The sequence below is a fragment of the Psammomys obesus genome, unplaced genomic scaffold (assembly GCF_907164565.1).
Source record: "Psammomys obesus unplaced genomic scaffold, mPsaObe1.curated_primary_1811, whole genome shotgun sequence".
Classification (NCBI taxonomy): Eukaryota; Metazoa; Chordata; class Mammalia; order Rodentia; family Muridae; genus Psammomys; species Psammomys obesus.
In genome coordinates, this window is record NW_026596034.1 from 23,354,701 (window position 1) to 23,382,151 (window position 27,451).

Here is a 27,451-nt window from a genome sequence, read left to right on the forward strand (position 1 = left end):
TGGGCCGCTCTGGGCCGCGCTCCTCGTTCACCCTCGGACTAGGCTCCGACTGCTAGGGGCAGCCCTGCCCGCGCCGAGAGCCGACCCGCTGGGCTTCCAGCGCTGCACCCACCACCTCGGCTCCTCCGGGCCGGAGCGAGGCCGCAAGCAGCGCCGCGGGGTGTGGGGCAGACCCAGGAGATGAAATGACAACGTCAACCCTCCAGGTACTCGGGTGCGGCGCGCCCGCGGAGGCCGAAGGCGGCAGGGCCTGCGGGCCGCGGGGCGGGCGGGCGGGCAGGCAGTGGCCTCCTCGGAGCCCGGCCTGTCGGTCCCGGTGGGGCCGCTTGGGCCCACCCGTGGTGCAGCCTCTCCGCGCCCTGAGCCCGAGGGACGTCTCTACGCGGCCCCGGCACAGGCCGAACCGGTCGGGCCCGAGACCACTCCTCGTAGCCGGGGTTGAACTGCCGCCTTGCAGCGGCGCCGCCTCCCCCTGAGCGCGCCGGGGTTCCGCTGGTCGCTCTCGGAGCGGCGGTCACGCGCCCGGGCAGCCCCCTGGCCTTCTGGCAACGAGCCCCCGACTTCTCGGCCAGCCACCCTTCATTCATTCCCTAGATCGTGCAGGGTGATGCTGGGGTGGCGCCGCCCGGATGAAGGAAGGGCTCGTTCTAGAGCTGTCAGAAATTGTAAACATGTTCGGGCCTCAAGCTTGGGTTTTAATCCCAGCCCTGCCACTCACCAGCGTGTCTAGGATTTGGACCTGGGAATGTTGGATTTCCTCACCAGTAAAATGGGCAGTGCCCTTGTAGGGTGGTCAGAAGGCCCAAGACCGAATAATTCAGGGAAAGCATTTGTAACATAGGTTCCGCATATCGTGTGCTCGGTAAGCCTTTGCAAATAAAGTCAGCGCTTGGTTGGAACCAGGTAAGATTTCATGAAGGAACGGACTTTAGCCAAAGCATCAGAGCGTGAGTGCATTCACATGCCTGGTGTGGGTGGGAGTGGGGGGACGCGGGGGATTGCCTGCTCTAGGTGGAGATAAAGGTTTGGAGTTAGATGGAACCCAGAACCAGAACCCACCATCTAATGGCAGAAACTGACCTGTTTGTAACTAAGGGTTAAACGAACTTCAGCCTGATTCCACCTGCTGATGTTAGCAAGGCTATTTTTTTTTTTTTTTCTGGCTATTTTGAAACAGTTTTATGAAGATAGAGCACTGGTGATATACCGTTCACCCATTCTGACTACCATTCAGTGCTTTTAGAGGTTTGTATCGTTGTCAAAGAAACAATATGCCTTTAACCAGGGTTCCTCAGCCCTTCTGTCCCGTGTAGCACACTCTGTCTGTGGAGTTGCCTACTCCAGACACACACTTTCTTTATATGTTATTATGTATGTATGTATGTATGTATGTCTGTGTACGGTGTGTCTGTGGGTATGAGTGTGCCAGCGCCAGCACATCCATTCCACTGCCTGTGTGGCTCCCTTCAGAGCATAACTTTCAAGAATCGGTTATCTCCTGGATGTTGAACTCAGGTTGTCAGGCTTGGGTCGCAAGCAGATCCCCACCGCACCCCACCCCCGGTATTTCCTTTATTCTTTGACATTTTATACATGTAAGCTGTGCACTTTCAAATCCCACCAGGAGCCCCCAGCTCCTTCCCCATTCCCCTCAGGCGCTGCCAACAAGTCTGTGGTCTCTCCTCTCCTTTCTTTATTAATAACCCACCAAGTCTGTTTTTTTGTATGTTTGTTTGTTTGGTTGGTTGGTTGTTTTTTCAAGACAGGGTTTCATTATGTAGTCTTGGCTGTCCTGGACTCACTTTGTAGACCAGGCTGGCCTCCAACTCACAGTGATCCGCCTGCCTTGGCCTCCTTGAGTGCTGGGATTACAGGCGTGTGCCTCTGCTTACTGCTTCTTAAGTGCTGGTTGGTCTTGGTGAGTTTATCTTGTGCCTTTAAGCATAGCTGCAGTGGCTGTGTTAACCCAAAGACAGCATTTCACAGCCCTCCTCTACATCCCTTCTTCCGATTTTCCTTGCTCCTTGGGGACAGGGGTTGACATAGATGTCCCGCCTGGGCTGAGCCCTCAAGAGACCCTTGTTTTCAGTTAGGAGTCTGCATTTATCGCTAACCGCTGAGAAGAAAGGGATGCTTCTCTGGCCTAGTTATATCTGTGGACATAAGCAGAAATATTTAGAGGGCAGCTCGGCAACATGTCATTTAACAAAACACCAGTAGTAGGTTCTTCCCTAGGGCCTGTGACCCAACCATGGGCTTCTGATCAGGCTTACAGTATCAGTCAGAACTCTTTCCTATACAACTACAAATATAGTTGAGTGCCACTATCGCGCTAATGAGCACAGCTTGCCTGGCAGGTCAATATTGTAGCATGCATGGCTGACTTCAAAGATACTATTGATGTCTTTTCTCCCCCAGAGACTAGCACCGTGAAAGCTAGTCAGCAGCTCAGGTTCAGCGTGCTGTTTTGTTTTGTTTTGTTCTGTATTTCAAGACAGGGTTTCTCTGTGTAATCCTGGCTATCCTGGAGTTCATTCTTTTTTTTTAAAGTGTTATTTATTATTTATACATTATTCTGTTTGCATATACACCTGCATGCCAGAAGAGAGCATGAGATCTCATTATAGATGGTTGTGAGCCACCATGTGGTTGTTGGGAATTGAATTCAGGACCTTTGGAAGAATAGCCGGTGTTTTTAATCTCTGGGCCATCTCTTCAGCCCTGGAGCTCAGGCTGGCCTCAAACTCTGTGATCCACCTGCCTCTGCCTCCAAAGTGCTGGGATTAAAGGCTTGTACCACTATCGCTCTGCTTCAGCTTGGTTTCTGTTTTATTTGAGACAGTATCCCAGTCTGTTGCACTGGATGGAACTTGCTATGTAGACCAGGCTGTCCTTGGACTCACAAATATCTATGCGTCTCCACCTCCCCAGAGCTGGGCTTAAAATGGTATGCCACCCCACCTAGCTCCAGATTGATTGGTGTTTGTCCTGAAACCAGGCAAGCACCTTTAACTGCTGAGGCCATCTTGCTGGCTCAGGAATTTTGTTTGTTTGTAGGTTGGTTTGGTTTGGTTTGGGGTTTTGTTTTGTTTTTGAGACAGGTTTCTTTGTGTAGTCCTGGCTGTCCAGGAACTCAGTTTGTATACCAGGCTGGCCTTGAACTCAGAGATCTGCCTGCCTGCCTGCCTCTGCTTCCCAGATGCTGGAATTAAAGGTGTGCACCACTGTCACCCAGCTGAAATTTTCTTTAAATAGAATTATACCATGTGTGGTTCTCTGTGACTGACTTGGTTGGTTTTACCTAATGCCACAGTTGTTTACATTGTTTAAATGAAAGCAGGGCGCTATGGCGCAAGCCTATAATCCCAGCACTCTGGCAGGCAGAGGCAGATCACTGTGAGTTCAAGGACAGCCTGTCTACAAAGAGAGTCCAGGACAGCCTAGGCTACACAGAAAAACTCTGTCTCAAACAAACAAAAACAAAACCCCAAATCAGAAAACATTGTTTAAATGATTTGGGGTGGGGGCTTTCAGGCTTTCATGACCTAATTTGAAATTCAGATTTTGGTGCCTAAAAATAAAGTTTTATTGGATGACATCCCAGCTCATTCCTTTATATGTTGTCAGTGGCTGCTTTTGTGCTGCAGAGATTATGTGGCTCACAAAAGCAGACACTTGCTGAAGGGGCTTCTACAGAGAAGGGCGTCCAGGCCCCTGCTGGCACACCTTTGTTACTCCTTTTCTTCCTTCTCAGCCCTTTGCCGTGGTGTCCCTAGAGATGTGGCAGGGCTGGCAGTCTAATTCGTCACCTGACTCTCCTGTCATGCAAAGCTGTCTCTTTCCTTTGAAACGAAGACCTCCTGCAAGTGCAAGACAGCACTGGTTGCCAGAAAATGTAATGTACTAGTCGGTGCCCTAATAGTGTTTAGCAGAGAGGAGACAGGCCTGCTTTGCTCTGCGGGGACGGGGGAACCTCGGGTATTGTTCTGAGCCTCCTGTTTATTTTTTATTTTTATGCATGTGTGTTGCCTGCACGTATGTGTGCACCTTGTTGCATACATGATGTCCTCGGTCCAGAAGGAGGTGTTGGATCCCCTAGAACTGGAGTTACAGACAGTTGTGAGGCACCGCGTGGCTGCTGAAATCAAACCCAGTCCTATGCAAGAGCAGCAAGTGCGGCTAGGCGTGGTGGCACTGGTTTCAGCTGTTGTCGCGGAGGCTTATTTGCTCACCAAGGCCTAGTCCTGGACGCTTCTATCCTTCGTACGATCTAACCTAGGCCTAGAATGTTTTCAGCCTCTGAGACTTACTGCTTAATAAACTCACCCTTTCTTGTTCTTCCTGAGCTCTGGGCTGGCTGGTTCAACTCAGCTGTTCTGGCTCAGACTCTTCTCCCAGCTGACTTACACAATCTGGCTTCTTTCTCAGCCTTTGAATTGTTCTGGTTGGCCTCAAACTAACTCCAGAAATCTGCTCTAATCTTCTGGCCCCTTCTCATTCTCTGGGTCATTTAAGTCTTCATCTTTGTCTAGCTTGTTCTTTCGTTCAACATCTCTCTGTAAAACTTTCCCAGTAAAACTGCCTCCTCTCTCTGTATTGTTCCTTAAGTAGCTTCCCTTTCCTCTCTCTTCTGAGAGTTGGGTATATTCTGTTCTGTCATATCTTTCTCTCATTCATCATTTTTTCTGTCACTCAATTAGACACTTTCAAACATGGGTGCTTTATTTTACAAACTAACTTTACCTTCATTGTTGGGGCTTAAAGGCACATACCACCAAGCCTGGATCTAAGCATTTCTTTACCTGATACTTGCTCTATACCAGGCTGGCCTTGAACTCAGATCTGCTGGCCTGTCTCCTGGATTAAAGGCATGTTTGTATTCCAGTTAGATTACACAGACCTAAAAGGTCTTTGGATGTGATCTCTTGCCAGAGCAGCCATATTCTAAATTAAAATTCCTCTACACATGTGCCTTTATCTGAACACCTCTCTGGAGGTAGAGGCCAGCTTTGTTTACATTCAGTGTTCCAGGCCAATTGGAGCTACCCCTTCTCAAAGCCAAAAGGAACAGCAAGTACCTTTGAATCTGAGTCATCGCTCCAGACTCTTATTTACTTTGTTACAGGTGTTTTGTCTGCATGTATGTCTGTACTCCTTATGTGCCAATTTATCTGGCATCTGATCCCCTAGAACTAGAACCAATTGTGAGTTGCCACGTAGGTGCTAGGACTCAAACCAGAGTTCTCTACAAGAGCAACAAATGCTTATGTTACGACTGCTCAGTAGTCTTTTCTGCCTTATTTTTTATTTTACTTTTCTACATTATTTATTTGTATGTGTGGATGTCAGAGGACAACTTTCAGGAGCAGTTGAGTGTAGGGTCTCCTCAGGAATTAGGTCTTCTTCCTCTGTGGGTTCTAGGAATCAAACTCGGGGCTCTAGGTTTGCCTAGGTTTGCACAACCAGTGATTTTTACCCATGAAGTCATCTCAGCAGCCCTGACCCTTCCCTCTATTCCCCATTTTAAAAGGGCAGACCCGGGGCTAGAAAGATGGCTCAGTGGTTAAGAACACTGGCTGCCCTTTCAGAGGACCTGAGTTCAGTTCCCAGCACCTACATATAGTTCACAACTGTCTATAACTCCAGTTCCAGTTGTCCTCATATAGACAAACATGCAGGCAAAACACCAGTGCACATGAAATTAAATATATATATATGTATATATATATATATGTATGTATGTATGTATGTATGTTTGTTTGTTTGTTTGTTTGTTTTTTTAAAGAGAGGGGGCAGACCCAAGCAAGTCATAGAGAGTAGAAAGTCCAAAGAACTGAGGGTGTTGGTTGTAGAAAAGAAGCTACAGGACCAGGTACTGTCTCCTTGGTCTATAAAGAACTGTGGGGGGAGTCAAGTGTGTTCTTCTGCAGGACGGGTCAGCTGGCCATGGTGTGTTAGGCAGCAGGGCCTGGAGCATGGCAGTCATCTACGCTCTCACTTTGCCTGTCTCCTCACCCCAGCCTGGCAGTCTTACAGAGCTGTCTGTGTGCCTTTCTTACAGATGAGGATGGCTAAACAAATGCCCTGGCCCTGCCAAGAGCTGGTCAGGAGGTGGTTGTTCGCTGTGGCTAAAGCGGGGTCTGCAGTGGGATCTGCCTGCCAGGCGGCCAGTGCTGCACCAGATGGAGGAGAATTCTGGCCAGGCTTTGTGGATTGAGGAAGCTGCAGTTTTGGAAACTGGCTGTATAGGGCCTCCAGTTCAGCTGGGAGCATGGGTCTGCAGAGCCTTTGAGACTCCCAAAGGCATCACTCACAGAGTTCTTAGAGAGCCAGCAGGCAGTCCCCTCTTTTGGTACTTTTGTTCCTGGAGTTCTGGTTTGTAATATGGCTGAGTCGACTCCCTCAAGTGTCAGCTTTAGGGGGTTCAGGAAAACTCATCTTTTCTGTGCCTAGAGTGACCTGGGCAGTAGAGAGGGCTAGAGGTGTCTCTAAATCTTTCTGTTGGATCGATAGTACCTGGTCCATGAAAGGCTTTCTTTAACTGGCTAAATCTTTTTGGAGCCTGGGCCAAGTGTGGTTCCTGGCTTTGCTGAGCTATAACAGTGAGTCCATCTTTCCTTTGGGGCATAGGAGTAGAATGTGAACTTGTTCCTTGGGCCTGCCTTTGGAGCCCCAGCCCTAGACATTAGGCAGTTCCCATTAGCCAAGCTCTAGAACAGGATGGAGGAAGGGGAGGCTTCTGACCGCTAACTCCCTGGGAAGGCCAGCTGTCTTTTCAAGCCCTTCTAGTTGGTGGCAGGAAAGTAGGGCAACATAATGGCCTGCAACCTATAAATCTACAGACCTGGCACTCTCATCTTAACTCATCCTGCTGCCGTGACTCCAGAGGCTCTCTGGATCCCATGGGGAGCACTGAGCTATATGCCTTGCCTTTCCAGAAAGCCATCGATCTGGTGACGAAAGCCACTGAAGAGGACAAAGCCAAGAACTACGAGGAAGCACTCCGGCTCTACCAGCATGCTGTGGAGTATTTTCTCCACGCCATCAAATGTGAGTCATTCTCAGGGTCACCTAGCTGCAGTCCCCTGGGAGGAGGACAGGCACATGGGGCTCAGGGAGGCCACTGTCCTTTTGCAGATGAAGCACACAGTGACAAGGCCAAGGAGAGCATTCGAGCAAAGTGCATGCAGTACCTAGACCGAGCGGAGAAGCTGAAGGATTACTTACGAAACAAAGAGAAACATGGCAAGAAGCCAGTCAAAGAGAATCAGAGTGAAGGCAAGGGGTGAGTGGGCTGGGGTGCACATGTCCCCAGGTGCATGCGCCTATTTCACCTGTTGCTGTCATTCTTTTTTTTTTTTTGTTTTTGTTTTTTTTTTTTTGAGGCAGGGTTTCTCTGTGTAGCAGCCCTGGCTGTCCTGGACTCACTCTGTACAAAGATCTGCCTCTGTCTCTGCCTCTGCCTCGAGTGCTGGGATTAAAGGCATGTGCCACCACAGCCAGCTTGCTCTCATTCTTGAGGACAGTGCTGCCTTGGACTTCTGTTGCACCCTGTGTATGGGATATCCATCTACTCCTGACAGAGACACCAACAGCTGCTCTCATTAAGCAATCCAGTGTCTGGTTTCCTAGTGTGAAAGACAGATGGAGGAAGGGACAGGAGACATTTACCAGTAAGAACGACAGATTGAAGGAGGGACAGGATCCGGCAAGCAGGAGGGTTTGAAGACTGAAAAGAAGTGGTGTCAGGGCAGCATCTGGCTGTTGGCATGAGAGTACATTCCCTTTAAAGGACTTTGTTTTTGTTTTGAGACAAGGCCTCACTGTGTACTGTGAAGTTTTAAACTTACTAATTTAAATTTAATTTAACTTAATGTCTTCTCTGCCTTTGAGTCCTCTGGAGTTGTGATTCTGTGTTGTCTGTTGTCTGAAAAGTCTCTGATGATTACACTGGCTTGACGTGATGTTCTGTAAGTTCAGCCAAAGCATATTTCCCTCATCAGGCCATAGGAAAAGGCAGCTGCAACTCTCCATATTCCTTTAATGAAGAATCAATGATGGGTTATGAGTGTTTCCTGACGAAGTGTGGCACTCACATTTGGAGATCTCTGCTCTGTCCCTCACCAGGGCTGAGCCAGGAACACGCATAAGCGCACACGCACGTACATAGGTGTTCATGCTAGTGGAGCTAGCCTCACTCAGAGCCTCCTCCCTCCCAGAGTGGAGAGCCAACTTGATCTTCTGTTTGCTCTCCTAGTAGTGACAGTGACAGCGAAGGGGATAATCCAGAGAAAAAGAAATTACAAGAACAATTGATGGGTAAGAGGCCTGAGGCAATGGCAATAGGAGGGGTGTGGCATGGGTCCCTTTCTGGGTCCACCTGTGCTCATGGGCCAGTCTGGGATCCTCCTCCTTGCAGGTGCTGTTGTGATGGAGAAACCCAACATCCGGTGGAATGATGTGGCTGGACTGGAGGGGGCGAAGGAGGCTCTCAAAGAAGCTGTGATTTTGCCAATTAAATTTCCACACTTATTCACAGGTAAGAATGTAGCATGCTGTACACCTTTAATCCCAGCACTCAGGGGGCAGAAGGAAGGAAACCTCTGAGTTCAAGGCCAGCCTAGTCTACACATCAAGTTCTGCAACAGCCAGGGCTACACAGAAAAACCTTGTCTTGAAAAAACAAGAAAATAAAAATTAAAAAGAATGGAGTCACTAGCCCAGGTATAAAACTGTGAGCCTGAGGAGTCTAGCTTGGGGTTCCACCCTAAGTGTCCTAGAGCAGTTGGTAGGTAGCCCCATGTCCTCAGCAGAGCTCAGAGAGTATTTCTGGCCTTGCTGCACATTATGTTTGTCCTGCTCACCACAGCCATCTACCAGGTGATTTGTTCTACCCCACCCCCACTTTTGTTGGGGATGGAACCTGGACCTAGGCAACCATCCCACGGGTCCTGACCCTAACTCCCTGGCTTCTGCTAGCATCAAAAAAACATTTCATTTTTTAAATTTATTTTTTGTTTGTGTATTTTTGGTTTTTCAAGACAGGGTTTCTCTGTCTTGCTTTGTAGACCAGGCTGTCCTTGAACTCACGGAGATCCACCTGCCTCTATGTCCCTGAGTGCTGGGATTAAAGGCCTGCACTACCACAGCCCAGCCAAAATTTTTTGTGAGCTGGGAATGGTAGTTTTTGTGACATGTGTGAAGCCCTGGGTTCGGTCCTCAGCACCATGTAAATTGGATGTGGTGGTATACGCCAATGATCTCAGCACTTGGGTCCCATTCTTGGCTGCATGGTGAGTTCAAGTCTCATGTGGCTTTGCCCATTCATAGCTCCCAAGTCCAGAGCTATGAATGGGCAAAGCCACACGAAACTTGAACTTTGAATAGATTGTCTCAGCCAGGCTTTAATCCCAGCATTTGGGAGGCAGAGGCAGGTGGATCTCTGTAAGTTACAGTTGTGACCTGCCTTGTGGGTGCTGGGATCAAGCCCAGGTCCTCTGGAAGAGCATCTACTGCTGTTAGCCACAGAGCCATCTCTCCAACCCCCACAACTTACTTGGTTGACTGACTGACTGACTGACTGACTGATTGATTGTGAATGGTATGTTCATGTATGATTATATGTGTTCCTATGTGTGGGGATGCATGTATATGTATAGAAGTCAAAGGATGATACTAGGTGTCTTCCTCAGTTGCTCATATATCTGTCTGTCTATCTATCTATCTATCTATCTATCTATCTATCTATCTATCTATCTATCTATGGGGAAGGCCTTTATGGCCTTTACTTGAACCCAAAACTTGATGATTCAGCTAGTCTAGCCAGCTTACTGTAGGGATCCCTAGCTCTGCTCTCCAAACGCTGGGGTTACAGGCAGGCCACCACTCTTGCCTGGTGTTTTCTGGGTGCTAGGAGCTGTACTTCAGTCCTCATGCTGATTGGGTAAGCCATCTGCCTCCTGAGTTGGCTTCTCCAGCCCTGCCTTCAGCTTCTCAACTTTTCTTTGCTCCTTTTTTCCAGTCAGGAAGCAGCTGAGTCTGTCTGTTCTTCATTCCAGGCAAGCGCACCCCTTGGCGAGGCATCCTGCTCTTTGGGCCCCCAGGCACAGGCAAGTCCTACCTGGCCAAAGCCGTGGCAACAGAAGCCAACAACTCCACCTTCTTCTCTGTGTCCTCCTCGGATCTGATGTCTAAGTGGTTGGGGGAGAGCGAGAAGTAAGTCAGCCTTCAGCTGTGCTTTGGCAGCCCTGGCAACTTCTGGTAGGCCAGCTTCCTGGCCCCTTGGAAACCACTTCCCAGAGAAGTCTCTGTTGGATAATCAAGGATAATCAGAACAAGTGCTTACTTTTAGAGACGACATCCTGATACACAGATGTCAGGGATTTGCAAAAGATATGGTACCCCTGTAATCCCAGCACTCAGGATACAGAAGCAGAAGGATCACAAGTTCAAGGTCAGCCTGCTCTGTGTCATAAGACCTTGTCTCAAAACAAAAAGGAAAGGGAAAGGGGCTGGAGAGATGGCTCAGCAGTTAAGAGCACTGACTGCTCTTCCAAATGGACCCGGGTTCAATTCCCAGCACTTGGCAGCTCACAACTGTCTGTAATTCCAGTTCCATGGGATCTGACACCCTCATACAGACATAAATGCAGGCCGAACAATGTAGTAAAAAAAAAAGAGAGAGAGGAAACTGAATCAATTGTAAGTATGTATCATTTTGTTTTCTTTTTGGTTTTATGAGGCAGAACTTCAGATACCCCAGGCTGGTCACAAACTCCATCTGTAGCAGAGGCTGGCCTTAAACTTCTGATGTTCCTATCACTACCTCTTAAGTGTTGGGGTTACAGACCTGTGCTACCAAGCCTGTAGTCAGTTGTATATCCTCTTTAGGGGCATTTTATGGGTTTGGTTTATTCCCCTGCTCTTTGATGTGCAACTGAGGCTGAGAGAGAAGGAAAAGGTTCTTCGCAAGTCCAGGGCTATGAATGGGCAGCCCTCCCAGGGTCTGAGCTGAGGCCACAGCCAAGTTCTTGATTCACTACTGTTTGTGCTTTTTTTTTCAGCCTCTCTATGGGAGAGGCATCAGCAGCTGGGTCTCAGGGTGAGCATGTTTGGGAGGAGTGTCCAGGTTTTGACCCCTTTCTCACTCTCCCAGGCTAGTCAAGAACCTGTTTGAGCTGGCCAGGCAGCACAAGCCTTCCATCATCTTCATTGATGAGGTGGATTCCCTCTGCGGGTCACGGAATGAAAATGAGAGCGAAGCTGCCCGAAGGATCAAAACGGAGTTCTTGGTCCAGATGCAGGGTGTGTGCCGGTGCCTTGTCACTCCTTGGCTGTCTCCCACCCAAAGCCAACCCACAGCTCCATTATGTAGCCACACTGGCCTAGGTGGAGGAGGGGCACTTCTGATAGGCTTGCATCAAAGAGACCGTGCTGAGGCCTCTGCTATGTCCTAGGTGGAGGAGGGGCACCTCTGATAGGCTTGCATCAAAGAGACCGCCCTGAGGCCTCTGCCATGTCACCTCTCCATCCCTCCCAGAGAAGGTGGTGCTTTAGGTCTCCATTCAGAGAAGCCCCAAGACATGGTTTAGTTTCCCATGGTCCTGGCTTCTACAGGACCATGAGTCATTTGTCTTTCATTCTCCACAGGAGTAGGGAATAACAATGATGGGACTCTTGTTCTTGGTGCCACAAACATCCCCTGGGTGTTGGATTCGGCTATTAGGAGGAGGTGAGTCTCTCCTGGGAGCCTGGTGTCTTTGTCTAGCAATGCTTAGTTTGTGACTAGCCATTGGTCCCCATTTCTCTGGAATCCTCCAAGTCTGCATGTCAAGCAGAGCCCTTTGTAAATCTGGGTACTGGGCCTGAACACTCACTTATTTCAATATGCATGCTGTTTTTTCCCTCCCCCTCCCATTCTGTGATCAGCTCTCATTTCATACTGTGCATCTCTCCAGGTTTGAAAAGCGAATTTATATCCCATTGCCAGAGGAAGCAGCCCGTGCCCAGATGTTTCGGTTACATCTGGGGAGCACACCACACAACCTCACGGATGCTAATGTCCACGAGCTGGCCAGGAAGACAGAAGGCTACTCAGGCGCAGACATCAGCATCATTGTGCGGGACTCCCTCATGCAGCCGGTCAGGAAAGTACAGTCAGCAACACACTTCAAGAAGGTGAGCGGCACTAGGAGGCAGAGACAGGCGGGTGGAGACCAGTGTGCACAGCCAACCAAGGGTGGCACCCAGAGAAACCCTGTCTCAGTGAGTGGCAGCAGTGGCTTAGGCAGTGGCAGCAGTCCAGAAGCGGGTAGCCTCTGTTTTCTTCATAAGCTCCCTGGATGCTCAGAGGACACCCTGTGGAGAACCAGGGGCGGGTATTAAGTACCCTTTTGCTCTAGGCCTGGAGCTGTGCCTCACATCCCACCTGCAGTTACTGCTGGAGTATAATGCTCCTCGGCTGTGGGAAAGAGAACATAGGCAGCCAGCACCATGCTGGAGGGCAGGTGCACACAAGCCAAATGCTTGCAACATGCCAGACACAGCAAGTGCAAGGAGGAGGACTTGCCTCAGGAACATCTCTGCTGAGTGTGTGCTCTGGAACCTGTTGTGTGCCAGCACTGTCCTGGGCATGGTGAAGGCAGGAATAGAAACAACCAGCTAGAGAAATGCTGATTCTTTATTGTAGAAAATTCTTAAATTTAGAGGGCTTGTTTGCTTAATGTGTATTGGTGGTTTGCCTGCATGTATATCTTTGTGAGGGTGTCAGAGTCTGTGATTACAGACAGTTGTTAGCTGCCATGTGGGTGCTGGGATTTGAACCTAGATCCTGGAAGAGCAGTCAGTGCCCTTAACCACTGAGCCATCTCTCCAGCCTGTCAGGCGGCTTTTCTATTCACCTGGACAGATCTTCTTTTATACTAGTTTTCTAAGCTACTCTGGCTACTTCCTAGCCACACACCCCAAGTTACTTGCCAACATTGGTCCTGTCTGGGCTGCCCCTGCTCCATCAGGCCACCTCCTTTCTCTCCAACATTGTGATCCCTATCTGAGACCCCAAGCCTGGGAACAGAAGCTCCACCTCCCTCTCCAGTTTTGTTTTCGTTTTTGTTTTGTCTTAACCAGAGATAATTAGGGAGCAAATTTCACAACATTGTTCAGAGTTCATGACAATGCCTCCCTCCAGACTGCAACCAGATGTCAGGGCACAGAAATTGGCATGGGTGCACAGCACCAGACCAACAGCCAACACTTCTTTAAACAGTGAGAGGCCATCAGAGCAAGGGGGAGACAGCAGGAGTCCCAAGTTTGGAGGTTTGAGCAGGTTGCTCAGTTAAAAGACAAGCCACACTGGAGTGGCCTGAGCCAGTTCTTGGTGACTTGGTATGCCGGGGGTGTTTCCCCATCGCAGGAGACTTGAGTGGAGCGCGTTTGCTGCACCTCCGTTTATGGGGTGGGTTTCGGTGGCGTTACTGGGGAAGCCGGAACATTTGTGGCCACAGGTGGATGTGCTCCACGCACTTCTGAAACCAGATCAGCCCTCTCGGACCTCAGCCTGTGTTTGCTGCTTGCTCTGTTGTTTGTGTGTGCTCACGAGTGCGCACACAGAGAGCAAAGGAGTTGGTTCTCTCCATCCACCGTGTGGATCTGGGAGATCCAACTCGGGTCATCAGGCTTGGTTACAGGCGCCTTTACCTGCTGAGCCACCTCACTAGCCCATGAACACCTGTCTTCTGAGACAGTTTCGATTAGTTCAGGCCAGCCTCGTGTTCACCTATAGTTGATGACCTTGAACTCGAGGAATATCCTGCCTGTACTGGGATCACAGGTGTTCCCCACAGGAGGGTTCTTGTTTGACTTTGTTTTAAATACTACAGGGGGTATGTGTGTGTTTGTGTGATACAGTATGCACAGGTGCTGAGGTGTGTTTTGGAGGTCAAAGGACAACTATGTTATGTTGGTTCTCTTCTTTTACATGGGTTCCACAGATGAAAGTCAGGTTGTCAGGACTGCATGGCAAGTGCCTTTACACACTGAGCCATCTTTCAGGCCCTTACACTGTTTTAAAGGAGCTTTTCCCTCCTCCAACTTTGACCTAAAAACCCTAATATCCCCTTCAGGCCATCTTGGGCCCTGATGTACACAACCACCAAGGACAGCGATAGCAGCCTCACAGCCTCTGCTTGGTTTCAGGTTTGCGGCCCTTCCCGCACCAACCCTAGTGTTGTAATTGATGATCTTCTGACCCCATGCTCTCCAGGGGATCCAGGGGCCATAGAGATGACTTGGATGGATGTCCCTGGTGATAAACTCTTAGAGCCTGTGGTTTGCATGGTAAGTGACCCACTGGGAGAGAAACAAAGTCCAGAAAACTGGGGACCTGGCTCTAAGAATAAAATGAGTGTTTTCCTATTGTCTGGCCCACAGTCCTCCCAGAGAGTTGCCTTTGGGATTTTGGTAGCTGAGGTTCTTGCTTGAGACTCCGGGGAGCCTTTAAGTGGTAGAGGAAAGCCCAGAGGCTATCAGTCCAAGGGCTGGCTTTCTGGTCCAGAAGGAACCAGTGGAAATCTCTTCACATGGCTGCTACCTGATTGTGGTATCTGTTCTCTCCTGGCAGCTGTCTGCACAGTGGGCGAATACAGTAACAGAAGCTGCTGATGGGATGGGATGACAGTTACAGGGTGAAGTAGTGGAAATCAGATGGACAGGATATGCAGTCTGCACTGGGGGTGACCTCAGAGGCAAACCTCCTGTCAATCTAGACAGCACGACAGAAGGGGAGGTGCTGAGGAGTCAGCCTTTCAGCTGCATGCTTGTGTCTTTGCAGTCGGACATGCTCCGGTCTTTGGCTACTACCCGGCCAACAGTGAATGCAGACGACCTCCTGAAAGTAAAGAAATTCTCTGAGGACTTTGGACAGGAGAGTTAAAGCTTCATGTTGATAACGAAATTGGGAGTTTGACTGGAGCAAATTCATGGGACTTTCTACAGCAGTGGCCGGGGCAGAGCCTCAAGTCCTGGAGTCGATAGTAACCCCTCTGCCGCCTGGCTGCCGACCTGGTGGGATGAAGGAAGGGCCTCCGCAGCTGTAGAGACACCTCACCACGTAGGACGCTGGGACACTGGCTCTGCACACTTCATTCCTGGATGCTCACAATCCTTGCCCTCATGGTTTTTTTTTAACTTTTGTTCCCCTAAATTAATGCTGCTTTGATTTCTGTGTTGTTTATAAATAAAAAATACCTGGAAAGAGTTAAGGAGTGGGAGCCACCAGGCCCCTGTTTCCACTCCTTTCTTCTGAACTTTGGCTACTTATAAGCTGACTATGGGAAAGTAGGAAAAGCCATCCCACCCTCTCAGTTTGCAACTGGAGCTTCAGGTCTTCCTTGCAGGAGCTCATGGCTTCCTCGAGTGAGCACAACGCTGTTTCCACCAGGAGACGGCAGTCGGGCAGTCAGGCTGCCTCCGCTGAGAACTGAGCCCAGCCTCTGCTGGTCCTGTCCTGAAGATGTCTAATAAACCCTTTTCCCTTCTTGAGCTGCTGGAGTCTTCTTTGATTCTAGTATGGGGTTCTTCAGAGTCAAGCTTACTTCTGTTAAGACCCTCTTGATCTCTGCCTTTCTTAACAGCGCAGGAAGGAGGAGTGCTCTCCAGTCAGGTGACAAGGCCTGCATGGCCTAAGGCTCAGAAGTGCAGCTGTAGTTTTTCAGTCTTTTTTGTTGTTTTGAGACAGGGTTTCCAGTACCCAGGCTGGATGATCCTGATCCTCCTGCTTCCAGCTCCCAAGTGCTGGGATTATAGGCGCGAGTGTTATTAACACTAGGTCCTTGTTGCCATGAGACAATCCAGTAACTGCTACTGGCAGATGCTGCCCGCTTCAGAAGGTCCAGAAGGCAGCCCAGGAAATGCTGTGAATACAGGGATGTACACACACTATGAAAGAAGCGCTCTAACCTCCAAAAACCGGTGTTCTCCTTTTATATTTTGCTTCCTGATGCTAGAGATCAAACCCAGGTCCCCCTTCCTTAAGTGGGAGCTCTATGCTCCCGGCTGTAAGTCCTCTAAAACACTCGAAAGGGCCAGAACTGCTTTGTTTTCCATGCTCTGGTTCAAACAGCTGCTAGCAGCTTTGCTCTTTAGACTTTAATTATGTCCTCTTTGTGTGTGTGTGTGGGGGGGGTAAGTTTGTGCATAGAAGAGGGCACTCAATTTCCTGGAGCTGATTCCCTCCCAGATTTGATCTGGTTTTTTCTCTTCTTGAGACAGGCCTCAAGTAGCACCCTGCCTCTGCCCTCCAGAGTGCTGGAATTACAGGTGTGCCACCACGCACAGACTACACCTGCCTTTAAAACAACTTTCAAGCTGGGCAGTAGTGTGTTTCACCCTCAGTCCCAGCTCTCAGGAGGCAGAGGCAGGTGGATCTCTGAGTTCGAGAGGTTAGCCTGGTCTACAAAGTGAGTCCAGACAGCCAAGGCTACACAGAGAAACCTGTCTTGGGGGGGGGGGAATTATTTTTCAGATATCTGGATTATGGAGCATTGCCTGGGGAGTGGGGTAGAATATGTGTGTCTTAAGCCAGTTGGTGGTAGCACATGCCTTTAATCCCAGGGTGAGTTTCAGGATAGCCAAGGCTACACAGAAAAACTCTGCCTTGAAAAAACAACAACAAATAAACAAATATGTGTGTCTCCTGAAGTTATCTGAACTGAGAATGTTTACTGGCCCACTTTTCTCCACATGGAATCGTCAGGAGATGCCACTCCTCTGGGGTGTGTTTCTACTCCAGCTGTAACAGTGTTCTTTCAGACTTGATTTCAGGACAGGCATGTCTATCATCACCTCAGTCCAGCACATGCTGGCAGTCCACTCTTCACTGTCAAATGAAACCAATTCCAAGTTGAAGCACAAAAAGATGCGCCCACCTTAACCTTCGTGCCGGGTTTCCAGACCCTCACTCAAGCAGGAGAGCTTCAGTCATTCACCTCCATCCAGTGGAGATTGGTAAACGTCCCACTGTCCATTTTGTCAATGAATAGGCAGCCCTGCAAGTGATCCATCTCATGCTGGATGATTCGGGCTGTCCACCCACTTGCTGACCACACCACTGGCTCTCCTCTTGGGTCCAGTCCTGCAAAGGAAGTTACAGGCTGGCTGAGGTGTCCAACCTCCTGTCCTACTGCCTGTTTCCTGCCCCAGCTGAACCTATTTATCTCCCATCCACAGGGACACCACCCAAGGGCGGATGTAGACAACAGCCCTAACCCCTCCTAGAAAGGATGCCTCAACTTTGTCCAGTGCCTGACTCCCAGCTCTACTATAAGTTCTCTTGCTACGGTGCTTCCTTCCTCAAAACTCTTCTCAGGTGCTGTTTATCAAAGGTATTTCTGTAGAGGAATTTTAACTTAGAATATGGCTGCTCTGGCAAGAGATCACATCCAAAGACCTTCCAGGTCTGTGTGATCGGGCTGGAATACAAGCACGCCTTTAATCCAGGAGACAGAGGCAAGCATCTGAGTTCAAGGCCAGCCTTGTATAGAGCAAGTTTCAGGTAAAGAAATGCCTTTAATCCCAAACAATGAAGGTTAAATCAGTTTGTAGAAGCACCCATGTTTGAAGGTGATGCTTAATTGAGTGGCAGAAAAGGTGATGAATTAGAGAAAGATATGACAGAATAGGATATGCACAACTCCCATGAGAAGAGAGGGGAAAGCTACTAAAGGGGCAATGTGGAGAGAGGGAGGGAAGAAAGGGGTGAAGGAGAAGGGAAGAGGAAGAGAGAAAGAGAGAGAGAAGGCGGTTTTACCGGGGCAGTAATAGGTTGCAGAGAGAGAACTCAGGTGAAGACTGAATTAGCCAGAGAAAGAGGAGCCTGGAGATTAGAGATGATTGACTGAATTAGCTTGAGGCCAAGCAGAGCAATTCAGAGGCTGAGAGAAAAACAAGATGGAGTAAATAAGCTGACAGAGGAGTTTGACCAGAACAGCTGAGTCGAGCCAGCCAGTCTTGAAAGCAGTAAGATAAGAAAAGGTGAGCTTATTAAGCAGTCTCAGAGGCCAAAAACATTCTAGGCCTAGGTTAGATTGTAGGAAGGACAGACGCTTTTAGGTTAGCAGAAGGAGGCAAACTCCGAAACAACAATTGAAACAGGCGAATAAAAGTTCCTTTTACATATTTCAGCTTGGCACAGTTGCAAATAATAAGCACATTCCAGAAAAAAAATGTGGTTGATAGGCATGGAATGGCTTGTTACCCTAGTCTGGGTAAAGCCGGGTCCCAGTTTCTTACACAAGCCCACCATGACTGATAAACTAGGAAAATCGTTTATCTACGTATAAACGTATGTGAAATCTACATAACTGCCTAGGAAGGGAGAGGCAGGCAGCCTCCCTATCTACGGAGTCTCCCCAGTTGGCACTCTGCGCCCCATTCTAAGAGGGTTTTGCTCTGCTCTTCAAGAATCCTGCCTGTCAGCCCTGAGCTCCGTGCGGAGGCTCCGGGGTCCCGCTGTGTTTGCACTATCCCGGCCGCGGAGAGCAAGGGAACCCCGCCTCCCCCGGCCCCTGCACCTGAGATCTGCACGGCCTGGAAGCGAGGCACACACGCCAGAAAGCCGGCCACACTCTCGCAGCCTTCCGGGGAGACGACCAAGCGGCTGTCCAGCACCCGCAGGCTGGGGTTCACCAGCACGCGGAGCGGGAAGGGCTCCATCTGCCGCAGCTCGCGCAGGCGCGGCGAGAGGGCACGGAAGAGCGCGTCGGGGAACTCGAGCGCGATCACCTGCAGCGGCACCCCCAGCTGCGGCGCGCTCAGGCCCACGCAGCCGCGGCGGCGCATCACCTGCACCAGGCGCCCCACCAGCCGCTGCAGCTCCGCGCCCGCCAGCTGCGCGGGTTCCACCGGGGCCGCTACGGCGCGCAGCACCGGGTCGCCGACCTGGCACACGCGCGAGTACGGCGGCTGCGGCGCGCCGCACACGAGGCGCCTCAGGTACCGCCAGTAGGAGCGCGTGCGCGCCGGGCCCTCCAGGCCGGCGGACGAGCTGCAGCTCCGCGCCCGGCTCAGCGGCACCCGCGCCGCTAGCAGCAGGCCGCCCAGCAGCCCCATGGCGGTTTCCGACACCGCCGCCGCCCGCCCTCCCGCTAGCGCTGGGGATGCCGGGAAGCGTAGTTTCCGGGCAACTTCCGGTCACTCATCGTGGGGATGAGAGACCAAAAGCATTTAAAATTAGGTTTTTGGGTTACTGTAGAGGGGCGGGGAGCCCGCCTTGCTGCATTCCTTTCCACCCACCGGAAATACTGTTACAAGGAAACCGGCTCAGATGGCCCGAACTCGTTACAAAGTCACTGTAGCCTTGTTCCTGGAAATACCACAGAATGTGCCAATTGCCCCTCTTCCCTAGCAACGGCCATTTAGCATAGGACAGGACATTGCGACTGAAACCCAAGACCAGATATCCCCCTCCAACACACACACACACAAGAGAGAACAAAGAACCTTTTATGGTTTGGGTGCCTTCCCACAGCCAATTGTTTCAAAATGAAACATCCCCTTTTGTGTTTCAACCAATAGAGGCCAGGCTTGAAATCCCCTGCTTTGGGGCCACTGGTTGGGACTGGACCCATAAATCACCCTCAATCCTGAGCTCGAGGCTCTCAGTTGGATACCAGTGGTTTGGTGTCTGTGAGAGTCCCGGCTCGAGAAAAGGGACGTATCCAGGTGGAGACTAGGAAATTGATAACTGGCACAAATGGGGAGCCAACTACCAATCAGGCTGATAGATACCAGCTTCCCCTTGCAGAGACCTACCTGGGACTACAATACAGCAGCAGGTGAGGAGAGGCTTCTAGTCTACCGCCGGGCTCTTTTGGCAGGTCTTAAAGCAGCGGCCAAGAGGCCCACAAATTTGACTAAGGTTTATGACATTAAGTAAGGACCAGAGGGAAGCCCCGCGGCTTTCCTAGAAAGAATCATGGAAACTTTCCGGAGGTACACGCCATATGATCCAGAGGCAGCCGAACATAAGGCCACTGTAGTGATGTCCTTTGTAGCTCAGGCGCAGCCAGATATTAAGAGAAAGCTCCAAAGCCTAGAGAATTTGCAGGAAAAGAGTCTCAGAGAATTAGTAACCCTGGCAGCTAAGGTGTATAATAGAGTCCAGAGGAAAAGCAAATCAGGATCAATCTACAAAGTAACAATTCTAGATGTAAAGGATGCCTTTTCAGTCTGCCTCTTGCCCCAAAGAGCCAGGAATATTTTGCATTTGAATGGCACGACACGGACATTGGATTAAATGGACAATTGACTTGGACCAGGCTCCCTCAAGGATTCAAGACTCTCCCAAAATTTTTTTTTGAAATTTTTTAAAAACATTTTATTTATTTATTTTATGCATATTAGTGCTTTAAGAAGGCAGTAGAGGGTGTAAATGGTTGTGAGCCACCATGTGGTGGCTAGGAATTGAACTCAGGACCTCTGGACGAGCAGACAGTGCTCTTAACTGCTGAGCTATTTCTCCAGACCCCAACTCTCCAATTTTTGATGAGGCGTTGCATGAGGACTTGGGTGAGTACCAAGAACAGCACCCCCAAGTTACTCTCTTGCAGTACGAGGACGAGGAGACTTGCCTACAAGGAACAAAGGACTTACTCAGCACTCTGGGAGAGCTTGGCTATCCAGCCTCGGCTAAGAAAGCCCAAATATGTAGGTCAGAAGTACAATACCTCGGCTACATCCTAAAGTAAGGTAAAAGCTGGATGTCAGATGGCCGCAAGTTAAGTCCTCAAAATCCTGACCCCCACAAGTTGGAACCAGGCACGGGATGTTACCAAACTGTTCCAGCTGTTTACAGATGAAAATTAGGAAATCACTAGCCTCCTTACCCAAGAAGCTAGACTTGGTGGCAGCCAGATGGTCCCCATGCCTTCCCAACATTGATGCAGTAGCATTACTGGTCAAGGATGCTAAAAAATTGATTCTAGGGCAGGACTTGGTTCTAACCACCCCTCACACCACTGACGTAGTGCTGAAACAAGCCCCAGATTGGTGGCTGAGCAGCACTTGCCTGACCCTTTACTGGGCACTACTACTGAGTCCTCTTAAGAGTCACCTTTCAAGTGCTGACTTCCTTGACTCCTGCCACTCTGCTGCCAGACCCAGACCTGGATGGGCCCCTGCATGACTGTGCAAGGAATCCAAGCAGATCTCCAGGATGTCCCCCTGACCAACACAGGAGACTTGGTTCAGGGATGGAAAGGTATGCGGGGGTGGCAGTGGTGTCATTGACTGAGACTATATCAGACTTTGGCTCACAGAGCCAAGCTGATAGCACTAAGGCATTGATTCTGGAAAAGATCTAAACCTTAATGTGTACACTGAGAGCCAGTATGCTTCGAATAAAGATCCTCGTGTGTTTTGCAATGGACTTGACTCCTGGTGGCCTTTTGGGAGTCTCAAGAATCAAGCACAACAGCAGCCAGATGGCAACAGTTGGTGGCTTTATTAAAGCTCCCATGGACCACAGTGCCCCGCATTATCCTAGGCAAAGCAGTCTCAGCCACCACATGAGCGACCTTTCCTCTCCAGATGCCACCGACAGTGCTGTGCCCTTAGTGCTGCTCCCCAGCCTGGGTGCAGGGATTACTGCTATGGCTCCTCACTGGGTGGCTCTGCCGGCAGCAGCTCCTCCTCCACTGGCTCCCCAGGCAGCAGTTCCCCTTGCTCTCCCTTCTCTGACCCGCCCTCTGGGGCCTTTGAAATAACAGGCTCCAGGCTGGGCTGCTCCGCAGGAAGCTCTGGAGCTGGGACCACGAGGTCCTGCACTAGCTCTTGGTCATCTAGACAGAAGACAGTCTCTCTCTTAGGCAGGATAAAGGCGAGAGACTCCTGGATGGTGCTGATGTTCACATGGCCAAGGTTCCCGTGCTTGGAGAGCTGGGTGTGTGAAATGCCTGACCCAGAGAGCAGAAAAAATGAAATGGAAAAAAAGTTATTAATTCAATGCAGAGATCACAGGGGAAACACTGAGTAAAGATCTGACACAATTACATATACTGACACATGGAAACTACTTTTTAGGCTTGTTTTTGTTTTTTCAAGACACGGTCTCACCACATAGCCCTGTCTGTGCTGGAACTCACTATGTAGACTGGGCTAGCCTCAAACTCACAGAGATCTGCTTGCCTCCTCCTCCTCCTAAGTGCTGGGCTTAAAGCTGTGCCCCACTAAGCCTGGCTAAGGGCATCTTTGTAATATGGAAAGCCAGTTAAACTGGACCCCACAGTAAGGAGCCAGGAGACACTCAGTAAGCACTATTGTCAAAGGACAGGCAGTTCTAGGTCTTTTACGGAGTAGGTAAGGGGAGGCACAGCTCGCCTCAGCAATAGGTCAGCAATGACCTTGGGTAGCTGTGCTCCCTCTTGGCCTAGGCCTTTCCCTTGGGTCTGTCCCAGTTATGAATTGCCATGTGGTTACTGGGAATTAAGCCCGGGTCCTCTGGAAGAGCAGTCAATGCTCTTAACCTTTGAGACATCTCTCCAGCCCTGAGAAAAATATTTTTAAAACCACTTATCTGACAGAGCCTAGTAGCAACACACTTGTAATCCCAATATTTAGGAGGCTGAGGCAGGCTGACCAGGAGTTCAAAGTCATTTTCCTGTCTAGGCTTACATAAGACTCTTGTCTAAAAACAAAAACCAAAACCTACTATGTATTCAAATGTTAGTCGCTCACCCCCACCCCCAAGATTCTTACTGTTCTACGAGCAAATTCTCACATATCCAAAATGATGTTGTATAAACTTTGCCTCCCAAATTACCCCTAATTGGCAGAATAAAGTTGCCTACACCTGGACTGGGCAGAAGAGAGGTAGGCGGAGCCAAGGTTCAAGGGCTTGGGGGTAGCAGAAAGACCAGGAGCAAGAGGAGGAGGAGGAGGAGGAGAAAGGAGCAGTTCTCCATGGGGTATTGTGAACTAGAGGCAGGAGGAGCTGGCTCAGAGGATTGGCATGATGGAGAGAAGCAGCCCAGATGGAAAACATGAGCAACTATTTATAAGGGTTTGGGCTGGGAAGCAGGGCTGGTATCTGTCCAGGCTCGTGCATAAAGGCTTATCAAAAAATCTAACAAGTACAGCATCTTATTTATATAATAGCTGGTTAAGGAATAACTGCTGTGTTAATAATTATATGAATCAGGCTGAGAGCTGGCTCAGTAGTTAAGAGCACTGTCTGCTCTTCCAGACAACCTGGGTTCAATTCCCAGCACCCACATGGCAACTCACAACTGTCTGTAACTCCAGTTCCAAGGGATCTGACACCCTCAAGCACAACACCAATGCATATAAAATAAAATAAATTTAAAAATTTCAGGAATCAATATTAGATATTAATAATCATTCTACACACGTCTCTGAATAATTTCCATAAAGGGAAGCATACAACAGTGGTTCTTTGTGACTGGCTTCTTCCATTTACCCAGATAATCCACAGAGTATATGATTCCATTCCTACAAATGTTCAGAAATGGCACATTAAGAGCAACTCAGAGTTTGCCAGGGTACAACTGAGGAATGTCTACCAAGGGGGTCTGAGGGTCACAGGCTTCTAAAAGCTGGTACTGGCAGTGGTTACCCACCTTGGTAGTTCTCAGAAAGGCACTGACTTGTGCTAATGCACACATCATTTAGTTAGATGAATTAAACACCTGTAAGGCAATTCAAAACTTATTCCTAAGGTAAGAGTGGTGGTGCATGCCTGTAATTCCAGTCCTTGGAAGGTAGAAGTAGGATGACCAGAAGTTCAAGAATAGCCTCAACTACATATCAAATTCAAGGCCAGCCTGGGCTACATGAGACTTAAAAAAATGAGAAATATGCTCCCACACTGCCTTTACATCAATACATAACTAAAAATAATAAAAGTAGGCTGGGTGGTAGTAGCAGATGCTTTTAATCCCAGCCATTTGAAAGGCAGAGGCAGGAGGATCTGAATTCAAGGCCAGCTTAGTTTACCAAGCAAGTTCCAGGATAGCCAGGGCTACATAGTGAGGTTTTTTTTTTTTTTTCTTTAGGACTGAGGTTTATTGAGAAACACACGGGACTAATGCAATTTTTAAAAGGTGAACACTAACTAGGTGGCACCTAGATCAAATACAGGTAAGCCCAGAATTGGGACAGGAAACCTTTTGATACCATGGGCAAAAAAAGCAAAGTTCCAAAGATGAACCAGAGAAAACCTTTCCAAGAAAAATGACCATCTTCCACATTATACAACCAATTCCATTCATGACTAACAAGTTTTTTTTCTTAAATATTGTTTGAGCCTTTATAACGGCTTATCTCATGAAGAAGAGAACACCGGAATAGGTTAGACTTTTTTGCTATAGCAAGCTTAAATTGTGTCAGACAGTTTTTGGATCATAGTGAGATTCTGTGCTGTCTCAAACAAACAAAAATAACAAAAACAAAATAATAATAATAACAACAATAAGAATATTTGTAAAAGAAAATACAGAACTAGGTGTCATGGTGCATGCCTTTGATCCCAGCCAGCACTGGAGAGACAAAGGCAGATAGATCTCTGAGTTCCAGGCCAGCGAAGGCTACATAGACTCTATAACAATAAAAGATAAAAAATTTAAAAAAGCTCTTTCCTAGCCAGGCTGGGTGGTACATGCCTTTATCCCAGCACTTGGGAGGCAGAGGAAGGTGGATCTCTGAGAGTTTGAGGCCAGCCTGGTCTACAGATGAGTTCTAGGATAGCCAGGCTAAACAGAGAAACCCTGTCTCAGAAAAAAATTAAAATAAAATCTTTCCTTTCTCTTACCTAAAGTCTGGGCTATCTGAGCTGGTGGGAAAAGGACTTGAAGACAGCGGTTCAAATACGGAACAAGGTCCTCCAGGAAGGCAGTGCAGAACTGGACAAATATCTCATGCTCCCCACTGCTGAATGCAGCCTCTTCGGCACGATGGAATGCCAGGATTGTTTTGGTTACCTACAAGACGAGTGCCAACGATCAGCCACAGAGGAAGTCTACTGCTGCTATTTAAACACTGCAAATGTGCAGCATGAAGAAAGTTCATTCGCAGCTTGGTGGTGGTTGCAGACGCCCTTAATCACAGCATCCAGGAGGTAGAGGCAGGCAGATCTCTCTGAGTTTAGAGACCATCCTGTCCTACAGTGCAAGTTCCAGGACAGCCAGGGCTACACAGAGAAACTCTATTTTGGAAAACAAAAAAACGATAAACAAAAAAGAAAAAGAAAGGAAGTTTATTCATTCCAAATACTTTCATTGCTACCTTGTTCATTTCACTGGTGAATTAATGACCCAACATGTTGTGTTCTGGGATAGTTTCCAGCTCCAGTAGAGGAGTATCATGGAATAGTATGGGAGGGATGCTCTTCTGCTGGCCTGGAGGAAGAACAGCCATGTTGTGCCCTACCCCTACCCCTAACGCTCCTCTAACAGGAGGGTGCAGAGGACCTCAGTTCTGCAACTTTTTCCAGTGGCACAGAATGACACCTGACACCTGGACTGAGCCTCTAAGGAAGCTCTAACTCCAACAGATGCCTGGACCCAGCTGACACCTTGAATAAGCCTGTGAGACCCCTCGCACAGGACCCAGAAACACTGCACCTGGGTTCCTAGCTCACAGATACTAGCTGATACATGCGACCGTTTTAAGTTGCTTGGTTCCTGGGAGTTTGGTATCAAGCAATAGACTGAGCATGCTAAATGACTGGCACAGGTACTCTACGTTACAACTTCTTCCTCGATCATCCCCACAAAGGTTGATCAACCATCACAACTGCTCTCCCAGAAAAATGTTTAAGACCACACTAACCCTGTCAAGGCCAGGAGGCACCATGGTTATATGGGCTGGTTCCATGCAATAGCCTGGCTGATACCAAGGGCAGTCCACAGTAGCAGAATGTTACTCACCTTGGCAAGCGCATCCTCCAAGGCTGCAGTCACATCCTGCGCTAGGGCCACTGGGCAGCAGAGCCGTAGGTCATTGAAAGCAACCAGAATGTTATTGAGGAAGCAGGCAAGGGGAGGGAAGTCTAAGAGCACCACTGGTGGCTGCAGCGTCCCTGGCTGAGTGGCTGGGACTGCAGCAGGCATGTTGCTGCTGCCCAGGATGGCCGCAGCTGAGATGAGGGTGTAGGAAGTCATCTCATCCTGGAATTTCTCCACTGCTTCCTCAACTGCTTTCTGGAAAGTGTTGATTGCCACCCTCTGGAAAACAGGAGCCAACTGGCCCCGGAAATCAGCCCCCACGCGGCTAAAGGACAACCCAAAGTACATGCACTGGCCCAGCAGAGAGTCCAAGCGGCCACCTATACCCCGGTAAAGGTCGGTCTCTAGCACCTGCAGGAACTGTGAGATTTTCTGCAGCACCCAGCCATGGAAGATGGCACCCTCATTCACAGTGTACTCGCCCATGGCAGGTGGCAGCAAGGGGTCCTCATCTGAGAAGATGGCTCGGTACTGGGTGATGATATCAAAGAGGTGTACCCGGCAGGCCTCGATGGTTTTTGTGATATGGAAGTAAGGATCATCATTAGGGATGGCAGTCAGGATAGAGCGAAGCCAAGCATCCCGGGCCTGAAGAAACTTCACCCTCAGCTCAGCCTCAGTGAAGACATCCATGCGCCGCAGATAGCCAATGACACGCAGGCAGGCCGGGAGCTGGATGTTGGTCCTCAGTTGCTGGATCAGCTGGCTTAGCATCAGCTGCATGGACTGGCGCACTTCATTCACAATGCCCTGACAACATGACAGTCATAACACTTTGAGATAAATACTTGAAAACTCATCCTACTAAGCCATTCTTACAACTCTCCTGATGTATAAAGTGGATTTCTGAAGCTGACACCTGCAGGTTTACAGAGATCCACTTGCATAACTAGTTCTCTTGCTCAAAAGTCCTCCTAGGATTTTCATCGCCATCACCAAACTACCAACTACTCATCATGATCTCCAGGCCCTGCCTGATTCTACAGCTTTATCTGTTTCACCTGAGCACAGCCTTTCTCATTACAATCCAGTAACAGTGGCTGCTCTGGGATCCCTGAAACAGTTTCTTCCCCCCTTACCCTTTTCCTACTTTTTGCTTTGCTGTCTCCCCAGAACTTCAAGTCCTGGTTCCTTCTCATCAAGGTCTTGTCAGGAAAGGCTTTTCCTGACAAGGCTGGCAAAGCAGAACTCTAGTAAACTTCGACAGCCCTCTACCCTAGGGTCCCCCTCTTTTTTCTTTGAGACAGAAATATAGCAAGCTGGCCTCAAAATCACTAAGTAGCTAATGATGGCCTTGAACTCCTGATTAACCCTCCTGTCTCTATCTTTCAAGTGGTAGGTTTACAGACATACCCCACCATGCCTGCCTGGTTTTCTCTGGCTTATTTCTTCAGATATTTGCCAATATCTGCAATATTATTATTTGTCAATTATCA

The 27,451-nt window shown here is 49.1% G+C and overlaps 2 protein-coding genes and 1 non-coding gene across 6 annotated transcripts in view; 1 reads left to right on the forward strand and 2 right to left on the reverse strand.

The window, feature by feature from the left end:
- Nucleotides 1-15,537, forward strand: Vps4a (vacuolar protein sorting 4 homolog A). The gene is made up of 11 exons (XM_055621006.1): nucleotides 1-206; nucleotides 6,939-7,050; nucleotides 7,138-7,285; nucleotides 8,258-8,319; nucleotides 8,420-8,539; nucleotides 10,059-10,215; nucleotides 11,156-11,304; nucleotides 11,650-11,731; nucleotides 11,958-12,177; nucleotides 14,194-14,334; nucleotides 14,828-15,537. Exons 1-11 carry the CDS (start codon nucleotides 186-188, stop codon nucleotides 14,927-14,929), a joined length of 1,314 nt encoding a protein of 437 aa, XP_055476981.1. The 5' UTR covers nucleotides 1-185; the 3' UTR covers nucleotides 14,930-15,537.
- Cog8 (component of oligomeric golgi complex 8) overlaps nucleotides 15,524-27,451 on the reverse strand; it is a 15,137-nt gene continuing 3,209 nt past the window's right edge. The window contains exons 3-6 of one of the 4 annotated variants that reach the window (XM_055621005.1): nucleotides 25,938-26,765; nucleotides 24,821-24,989; nucleotides 21,771-21,947; nucleotides 16,580-17,128 (exon numbers count right to left, since the gene is read on the reverse strand). In XM_055621005.1, the coding sequence (XP_055476980.1) occupies nucleotides 16,971-17,128; nucleotides 21,771-21,947; nucleotides 24,821-24,989; nucleotides 25,938-26,765 (1,332 nt within the window). In that variant the 3' untranslated portion in view covers nucleotides 16,580-16,970. Of the gene's footprint in view, nucleotides 15,909-16,579; nucleotides 17,129-18,566; nucleotides 19,119-21,473; nucleotides 21,948-24,820; nucleotides 24,990-25,937; nucleotides 26,766-27,451 lie in introns of those variants that run through there. The other 3 variants (XM_055621004.1, XM_055621002.1, XM_055621003.1) reach the window with 3 other exon arrangements.
- LOC129687287 (small nucleolar RNA SNORA28) lies at nucleotides 24,307-24,425 on the reverse strand. The gene has a single exon (XR_008721765.1). It is a non-coding gene; the product is annotated as a small nucleolar RNA SNORA28 (small nucleolar RNA).